This window comes from Catharus ustulatus, chromosome 2 (genome assembly GCF_009819885.2).
Source record: "Catharus ustulatus isolate bCatUst1 chromosome 2, bCatUst1.pri.v2, whole genome shotgun sequence".
NCBI lineage: Eukaryota > Metazoa > Chordata > Aves > Passeriformes > Turdidae > Catharus > Catharus ustulatus.
Window position 1 is genome coordinate 53555511 of NC_046222.1, and position 10158 is coordinate 53565668.

Genomic DNA, 10158 nt, shown 5'->3' on the forward strand with positions numbered 1-10158 from the left:
GTAAAAAAAATTTAAAATATCTTTTCTCCGAATAGGTCCGTCGCAGAAGTTCCAAAAGGGAAAGACGATGAGTGGGCAGGTAGTTACCAGCCTTCCAGGTGAAAGCTTTGAAGAATGCTTTTAATATAAAGCTTGAGACTGAATGAAACTGTTAGTGCACAAATGGGGTTGCTGAAGAAAAGACAAAACCTATTGTACTGCCCCTGCATTTGCAGTCCCTAGGTCACAAGCTTTATCCACACACATGTCGATATCATTAACTGTGGATTTTTGTGAAGTGTAATGTGCGCTGGCTTTGTAGACATATGAACTAAAGAAGAAAACTGTAAATAGTTCTTTTTTTAATGTTTCTGACTTATAAAGTGCTTGTATAGCTTTTATCTGCGGCTTTAAACTGACAGTACCCCACTGTTTATTGGATTGATTGATTTTAAAAAAGAACAGAGTTTGTTGAAAATTGATCTCAAGCAATATCTGTCAGTGTTCGTATTTGTATTCTTGTTGACATTTAACTGTGAAAAACAAGTCAGTTGAACAAATAGTGCCACATTCTTTTGCCACTATTTGTCAAGGAGAAGAAGAAGAAGAAAAAAAAGTCTTTGTTTCCTTCATGAATTTAACCTGGTGTTTACCTTCAGGCACCTACTTATCATCAGAGGTGCTAAATTATTTTCTTTTACAGTTGAACAATATTGGATAGAATAATACAAGAGATGCAAATCTGGAAAGAAGTTTTGTTTTACACCTCAGTATTGACGCCAGACTTTTCTGGACTTGTAGTGGCATTGAAAATTCAAAAAGGATTTAAAATACTTTAATTTTAAAAGTGTGTTATTAAATAATGTACTGAATACCCTACCCATTTTATCTTCCCCTATCAGTTTTTATTAATCTACTGTATCAATAAAATTCTGTAACTGAATTTTTAATAGTCTAGTATGTTAATGTGTATAGATATTTCCTTCTGAACATGATGTTCACAAAGAGCAAATTATTACTACATTATAATATGAAATCTGATATATAAACATTAGTGAAAATACAGTTCTTATTACAATGTAAAGTTAATCGCAAAGAGAAATTTTATTGATGCAGTGTGTCTTTATAAAGCTGTTCTTGAGAGCCAAGTGTTTTGTATTTTATAGTGAAGTTGCATGTTTATGAAAAATGTGCTGAAAATGGGATGTAATGTTTTTTTTGAAACTCGTATCTAGCAGTAGTATATGGTAGGTTGCCTCATGAGAGATCCTTTTATTGAGAGTTTATTGTACCTTTCTGTTTTGTTTTTGTTTTTTGAGCCAATTTTTTTTGGTATGAAGAGCTAAGTTTTTGTTGAAGAACCAACTGTCAACTATTACAGTCAAGATATTCAAGATTTGAATGAAGCTCCATTTTTATTTTGTGCTACAATAGAGGTTGGTTTGTATTGGGTTTTTTGTTGGATTTTTTTTTAGTTATAATCTGCAAAAAAACAAAGACGAAAATTCATAGAGCAGTATCCTGTATACAGTTTAAGAGTTTACAAACTGTCTTTAAACCAAAAAATATCAGTAAATTTACTCTGCTTAGCCAAGCACACATCATAATTTCAGGTGCTGTTCTCCCTCTGGTTCCTTACAGTTGATAAGACATGAAAAATCAGTTTCTAACTGAAGAGAATTTAATTGAATAATGGAACATTTTCACATAATCCATCAATAAATAAGTTATTGTTGCAAGGTTGCCTGTAAAGATGACAGGAAAGGATAATACTAAACCACAGATTTACTGATTTCCAAACTGTAAGATCACTAATAAAGCAAGCAACCCTTAGAATTTTTTCATTATTCATTTTCTTTGGTACCACTAGGAAAAAGTATTATAAACAATTAGATTATTCTGCCACATCTTAACTTTTCCCCCTCTTTCAGTATTCAAGTTTTCAACATCTACACCTATAGATACAGGGGAAATGCTGACTAGAAAGGCAGATAGGTTTGATGTGAATTGACTTTGAAATAGTTGGCACAACAGAACTGGCTTACTTGTGCTTCAGCAGTGCAAATGCAGGTTGTTGAGGGTTTTTTATGGTATAAAATGACTGAAAACTAGCTTTGTATTTTCCTCTTTGACAGAATTGCACTGAAAACATTTATGGAAGATGTACCTTTAAGTCAATTTTATACAAAATATGAAAAATTAATGCTGAAACTGCTGCAGACTCTTGAGGCTTTATGTGCATAAACATGGTTAGGTTAAACTTCATGGAATATTGATGCATCATTACTGATCATAATGTTTATTGTAAATTTAAACTATAGTTTTGCAATTTAAATGTTGATTTCTTGGGTAATAATGTGTAAATCATTATTTCTTGAGAAATAGGCACAGCAAATATGTCATTTTATTCAAACCTCTTCTAAGTTCATTCTCATCTCATATAAAGAAAATGAATATTTTATGTACTAACATTTTGAGATCTGCGTACAGTAGCTACAGTAGATTATAATTATGTATAAAAGATAAATTGCTAACATTCAGTTAGCATGCTCTTCTGCAATGATAATGTTAAGTTTATAAAAATGTACTGTATTACATTAAAAGATCAAATTGAACTCACTGTAACAAGTTCCAGTATGACATTTTTGTGAGATTACCAAAGTATCTTGCTGTACTTTGCAGCAAATAAAGCTTTTGTTACATTTCCTTTCTTTTGCTGCAGTGCAACAGGAAACTTTCAGTGATCCGTAGTTCATGAGTGAAATCCAAACAGGGATTGAAATCTTTATACTAGTATTTAAAAATAATTCACTGATTCCAGAAGCATGGTGGTTTTTTTACCTGTCACAGACTGAGATAATGAGTATTTAGGGCTAGCTAACCCACTAATAGGAAGGAAACATGAAAGTGTTTGAAAGTTCTAAATTGACTATACCTGTCCCACCTCAGATAATTAGAATCCATTAACTTTACTCGACTCTCCAATTGAATTTATTTTCTAGCAAAATTGAACCCTTTTTCAAATATTTTGACATTTGTTGTTGTGACATTTGGATCTCTGTGAACAAAAATATTAGTTTACAAAAAAGATACTAATATTAAAGACATTTTTCTCAAAAATGAATATGCTCAGTTTGTGAGTAACTTGGAAGAAACTTAAGTGTTGAATCCTAAATACTTTATTCTGGCATAGCATTTGTCATCTGGTACTCTAGAAAAGGCACCACCAAACGTGAGAGGGGTGTGTGCAGTTTTCTTGCTGCTCTTATTTGCATGTGTAGGTTTTGACAGATTATCCAAATCTGCTTTTGTGAATGCACATAGTAGGTTTTGGATCCTGCAAGTTCTGCAAGTTTACTTATCATTCATACTTATCCCTATGACTCTGTGGGGTTAATTCTTAAATGCAGTCATCCTGTGCAAATACAAGTACAAACCCAAGAACGCTGTTTGAATATTCTTATGGTTGTGTACACAGAGGACATGAGGATCTTAGAACAGGACACCAGTGATAAGCAAAATTGTGAGTTTGTGGATGGAATAATTTTACAAACTTGCCTGTGTTTAAATATATGTCGTGTAGAGATGGATATATCTCTACCTCATCCAAGTAGGTGCAGTATATATTTTGCAAACACTTTTTAAAAGAGACACATTCAGGTACGCCACTGTGTTTGATCAAGGCCTCATGTCTAAACACACACTGCTGAGATAAGTTCTAGATGGCCATCCTGCTACTCTGATGGTTCTGTAATGACCAAAATCATAAAATTCACTTAAGACCAGTTATCCATCAGGAGGAGTAGAGGACTCTGAATGCATTCTTCTGTTCTCACTGATTGCCATTCTAGTCTTTGCATCTTTGTTGGATGTTGCCTTTACAATGTTTACTAATTTAGGTGCAATATCCTGACACTGACTGAAGTGACTTCTATTTCACAGACAAGCAAACTTCCTGATGTGTCAGTAGGTTTACCCCATATCCTTAGGATGCCCTCTTCATTTCATACAGTACAGCTTCTTATGTTTTGTTGATCATGGAAAAGTAAGAAGCTGAATGTTGGCAACTGGTGTAGAAATACAGAAAAAAAAAACTTCACCCAATTTGCTTTAAAGTTCTTCAAATTCTGCTGTGTAAAAGATCTGATCTTTTCACAGTGGTCCCCAAGTGCCATTGTATTTGTGTGGGCAGGATAAACATGGTCTTGTACAGTGTTTACAGTAATGAAAAGGTTTTATGCTTGCATTTTTTTCAGTGCCTCAGTACAGTAATGATGTGCTTTTTAAAAGCACTTTCATTTCTGTAATGAAGTTGTATATTCTTTTTGAAATGGCAACATCATATTGATGTAAAAAGGAAGAAAGCCTCTAAATACAGATTTCTACCCCTGGAAATAAGTATTTCAGTAATCACATGGTATGTTGGAATTACTTTAACATACAGGTTCTTTGAAGGATGGATAAGAAAGTACTTGATTTGGCTAGCTGTGTTTCCCATGCTTGTATCCTACCTCACACATGTAGACATAAAGGAATGCAGTATTTTGCAAATCAAAGCAGTATTACTGAACACTGTCTCTGCTTACTTGGACATAATTTTGTTATTAAAAAAGAAATTGCAGGTCACAAATTTGTTAGTGATTCTGAACAGACTCAGTGAGCTGATGGCTTCAGATAATATCTTCTGTAATACTGTCAGTATTTTTTTTTTCCTTTTTTTTTCTGTAGATAGAAGACAGTTACACAAGTTATGACATACAGTGTAAGAGATATTTAGTTGCAGTATCAATAGTGGTAACTTTAGTTGCTGTTACAGTATAGAAGATTGTGTTAGAATGAAACAACCTTGAAAATTTTCTTAACTATGTTGGGAAGACAAGCTGATAACGTAAAACAGCTTTCTTCTTGATCACAGCACCTTGAAATAGTCTGATTTGGAATAGCTGGCTTTTTTGGTAGATATACTTTAAACTTGCAGGTTCCTGTGTTCCTTGTAGTATATTTCTATTCAGCAAAATTAAGTTCTTGTAAACTAAAGATATTTTGAAGAATAGTTTTTAATCCTTATTTAATAAAATAATATGGTATTCATTTTAAGCAAAGAGGTTTTTGGGGGTTGGATTTTGTTGGGTATTTTTTATAGCCATGCCTATAGATGGAGTAACATGTTACAGGTGTGATGTGCATCACCATTTTTCTGAAGTCTTTGACCTGCAAGACACTGAATGGGAGTAGAAGCTGTCTTTGTGTTTTCCCCAAAATGCATTTACTCTTGTCCTTCAGTGACCACTTCAAAAGAGGAATAAATGATGATTTAATTATCTTCTGCTTTAATCTCTATGGTTTAGATTATGAAAAAACAACAGTGGGATCAACCATGTTGTTGGGTGAAAAGAGGGATATTAGAGATGGATTATTGATCTCAAAGGTGCTGGAGCGATCAGTAAAGAGTAGGGAATCAGCAGATAAATGAAGTAGGAATGCAGTTTCTTGATACAGGATCACCTATGACAGGAATGTTCTACTAAAGATGAAAGCCAAGATGGGGAAAATTAAGTTGGTGATGGTGGTATTATTGTTATTATTTATTTAAGAGAGGAGAACTGAGGGTAAGTTGCTTTCTCTGGTGTGTAAGAACATGCATAGAATTGAGACTAATGCCAGGCGTGTTTATGGAAAGAGAGCAATGGCTACTGCTGAGGGCAAATGTCATCAGTTAAGGAATTTGGAATAGTTTGGCAAAAGAGGATTCTAACCTCCATAGGTAGGAAGTAGGGCAGCATTCATTTATGTGCTAAACTAAAATTAGGGCAAAAGAGGTCAAGGCATAAGCCATTGGGAAACAAGGGCTTTCACAGCTCCCTAATAGCAGCAGTCCACACAGGTCCAGCAGCATCTGAGCATTGCAATGATGTTTCCTACAGTGCCTCTCATTAAATCTTTCAATGTGACCTCTTAGCAGTATTTTGTGAAACCCTGATTATCTGCTCTTCCTTACTAATATTAGTATTCTTTCTTAGGAGCCTGGGATGATTCTCCCCTTCCTTCACATATGGATGTCCTCTTCTACAGGACAGTGTGAGTCCTGTGCCCAGTCACTGCTGCTTTTCATTCCTTTCAGTGTGCCCCAACCAACCAGGTTTCTGAATCTTTCTGTTTGCGATATGGGCTCTTTGGTGAGACGGTGCTCAGTCGCTGAATCGCCTCTGCAGAGAACCAGTCACAGCAACAAGCCTGATAGAGTTCAGGAGTGTCTGGATGACAGTCTTGGTCATTAAGTTTATTTTTAGGTAGGCCTGCGAGGAGCAGGGAGTTGGACCTGATGATCCTTACGGTTTCTTTCTAGCTTGAGATAATCTGTGTCTAAATGCAGCAGTTGTGCTGTTTGTTTCACAGGCATTGAGCTGTAAAGCAAAAGCTGTCCTTGGACTGCAGGGTGTATTGAAAAAGGTCTGGACAGGTTTGGTAATTCAAAAGAGAAGTAGTAGTTGAACTGCTGCTACACTCTGATACTTCATTTTCCCAACATCTAGTGAACCAAATTCCTTCCAAGGTTATAGGTAATAGTACTTCTCCAGAATTAGGAAGATGTTTTCCAAAAGCTGGCCTGTGTTGTCCAGTGAAATGGCAAGTAAGGACTCCCCTGAAACATAAGTAACCAACCATGTGTTCCCAAATACACTTTGTTTTGGAAGTCAAGAGGACGAATAATACGGAGAGATTCAGTCAGAAGTTTCCATTCACTCTTTCTTGCTCCTGGTATTAGGGAAGAAACAAGTCTGTGGTTGGAATATGAAAGAAAATGAAGACTCTTGCAGTAGGGAAGATCAGGTTTTGCCAAACCATTTTTTGTAGTCATGGAAAGATCAGGAAAAGTTACTCAGGAAATATGTATCACTTCAGCAACATTTAATGATTATGTACTTGGATGCTATCCTGACAAATGTGTGATAGTGGGCTATGGGATATTACTCTAATTCTCCATGGGATAGTATTTAATCTCTGTAAAGATCTAAAAATTAATTTTGTTTTCATTTGAAGCTATTGTGTTACTTTGATTGTTTATCTTTCTATAACTGTCATTAAGTATCTGGTCAGCATCCATTGCTTGTTTTCAACTGTAGCATTAAACAAAATATGGCAGCGAGAGATGACACATAATTGCTGTCATTTAGTGCTATCATATTTACTTTAGATAAAAATATTTTAAGTAACATACTTTAAATCCATACTTCATTAATATGTTCAAAACTTGTGACTTTGTCATCTTAGTTTCTGTGCTACTACTTGATATTGAATTTGAACATTATTTTATGTTTTTTTCTGTTTATGTAAGAAAAAGAAGTCCTTAGTACTGTACCCATCCCTGCTTAGGACCCACCATCCTATTTAAATTCAAGACTGATGAGGACTTCTAAATAGTTGTTTAAATAGCTGGATTGTCCCATTTTTGTTATAAAGTTAAAAAATAGCCCAGGTACTCCTCAGTTAAAATTTTTGGGGTGAATGACTGAGACAACTGGAGGACTTCTCACAGTGGATTCCCTGTTTGAATTTCTGGATTCTGTGTTCCTGTTAATGAAGTGGGATGTTCCTGAGAACCATCACCTCTGCTATACATAGGGACATACTAAACCTCACATCTTTTTCTATAGTCTTTCAGCCACACATCTGTTGTGTTAATTTCAAAAAGAGTGGGAGTTTCATATCTGCCAGGAAATTACTTCAAATCTTTAAATCTTTTTCTTGTGACCCTTTTGCTTTTATGTGTAATTTGTGTGTCATGGTGTTGATTTCAAAAGGCGTTTTGATGTTTTGTTGTTTTGGGGTTTTTTTAACCACATAAATTCACACCTTTGGACATCTTAAGCTTAGTCCCCCTGCAGGCATTCTGTCAAGGTGTTCTGCTATTTCTATCCAGTGACTGTACAACAGGATAGTAGTCTGTGTCCAGGCCTTCTGGAAATACTTGTAGGAGGTGAGTGGTCAGAGTGGCTTCTGCCAGGACTCGGGTGACTTCTGGAACACTGAAGATCTGCTGTATTCTGGTTATCCCTTGTACACCTGCATGCCGCCTCATCCATGCCCTTGCAAATCTGGATTTCACCACACAAATTCCATCATCAGAACTGATGGGGGTCATTTCGCCCACTGATGTGACACAGCATGGTGGGTTTTTTTGAGAACCTTTTTCTGTGCTTGGCAGTGGCTAATGACTGCTGAACTACCAACTGCACTAAAAGTGGTGTAACATTTTCATGGGAGTGCTGGCCAACTCACCTGAAGAAAGCATTAGTTAGTGCATGTACTGTGGGTAAGCTTTGGGAGACATGAACATTCTACTTGGGCTTTCTGTGATTTGGTGTTTGCTGCTGATAAATTCCTGCAGCTGAGAGGTGGTGAAATGCTGAGTATGAGAGGAGTGAGAATCCAGAACATGGCAGCTTTGAGTATGGCAAGGAGAACTCTCCTGTCTCATGTGCCAGAAAGAAATACAACTATGTAGGAACCATTGTTATTAAAGTAACAGATGTGTGTATTTGCTTCCTTTCTGCCATTTCTGCTGTTAGTCTTCTAAAACATCTGATATTTTAATTTTCTACAGAGCAGAAACTGAAATGCAACAGTTTTGTCATGTGTGCATTTGTAAGAGAGGTCAGAGTGGGCGTATGTGCTGAAAAACCCAGGTGTTCCATGGCCTTGGCTTCTGTGCAGAATTGTGGCAATGTTTATTTGTAAGAACTCCAGTGCCTGTTGAGTCGTGCCTCGTTCTTTCCTCTTACAGATTTACATTTTTAATATGCTGAAAAAGGTATGGAAATAAGGTGTCAAGACTTAAACGTATTATATTTTTCTTATTTGAACCATGCTTCTTACTTTTCATACAGTGTAGACTGTTGAGGAAATAGTGACTATGAAGGGGATAACTACCAAACCAGGGAGAAGTCCTCATGGGAGAATGGAGTTCACTGTTGCTGTACACAACAGGTAGCATCTGAGTTCAATAAAACATTGGCAGTAGCCATGGAAAATTCAGAAGGAAAGTGTTATGTGCTGAAAAAATAAAATAATCGGCACATACCTTGTTATCTATTTGGGATTTTTATATCTTTTATACCATTCTCTTTCTTTTGATGTTTCTGCCATGTTCCTGTCCACTTTCATACTGTTCCTTTGTGTTAGTCATGTCTAATGACACAAATACAAATAAGGAAAACTAAGTTTATCTTAAGAAAAAGACTGACTAAAGTTCTGCCTGCTTTGTTATCAACGGGTGCTTTCTGCTCTTTTCTGTATGTTCCTGGGCCCACAAGGCTTTGATGAACAGCAGTGATTAAAAACAGCCTCTGAGAACAAAGGTTCATCCCACCTCCCCCATCACTGGAACATGTACCTGTTCACACAGATCTGCTGTGGCTGAGAGCCAGAGCTCTGCAAGAGGAAAACTCATAAATGAAAAATGATGGAATAGAGTAAGGAAGTAAATATACTTTACAAACCCTATGAGAATATCACAGGACAAAAAAAAAAAGAGATTCACATGGCCTTTTAAAGTAATGCAGTGAATTAGATATTGGTTGTGTTTGGGTGACTTATTGAGAAAGTGCCTCTATAAATAAAAAATCAGAAGTATTTTAGTCCTCTGCAATGAGAAGTAAGTTCATTGAACACTGCATGGACAGTCATGTGGTGACCAAGTCACACAACACTCTCTGCTGAAGGGAAGCAGTATAAATGGGTAATGGGTTTATTTTCTGGCAATGGGGTATCAATTCTTTCAACTTAGTGAGCTTGTGGCTGAGGGAGCTCTTTGCCCAATCAGGATGCAGGGTTAGATGATTTCCTGCTCAGGTGGAGCAACAGGTCAAGGGAGGAACATGCAGTTAGAGATACAGAACAGGCACTGGTCAAAATTATTTTGTCAGTTAATGATTTAAATATGCAATAGTGGATGGAGCTGCAAGATGAAGATGTGATTCTTGGCATGGGAAGAAGCTGCAAGCTAAACTCCACCCTGGGCTGATCCAGCGTAATCCATAAAGTGTCTCTATCCAGGCCACATTTGAATTAGATGAGGCTGGGAATGAATATTCTAGCTGCTCATACTAAAACATGTTTGTTTGTTTGTTTGTTTTCTCTTATACCTGTAGATAGCCCAGTTCTTGGCTTAGGAAGTAT

The 10158-nt window shown here is 36.3% G+C and overlaps 1 protein-coding gene across 4 annotated transcripts in view; it reads left to right on the forward strand.

Moving 5' to 3' along the window:
- Positions 1–9499, forward strand: part of PDS5B (PDS5 cohesin associated factor B) — a 107640-nt gene extending 98141 nt beyond the window's left edge. For all 4 annotated transcript variants that reach the window (XM_033051349.1, XM_033051348.1, XM_033051350.1 and 1 more), the window contains one exon: positions 36–9499. In XM_033051349.1, coding sequence (XP_032907240.1) covers positions 36–71 — 36 coding nt within the window. In that variant the 3' untranslated portion in view covers positions 72–9499. The remainder of the gene's footprint in view (positions 1–35) is intronic.
- The last annotated feature ends 659 nt before the right edge of the window (positions 9500–10158 follow it).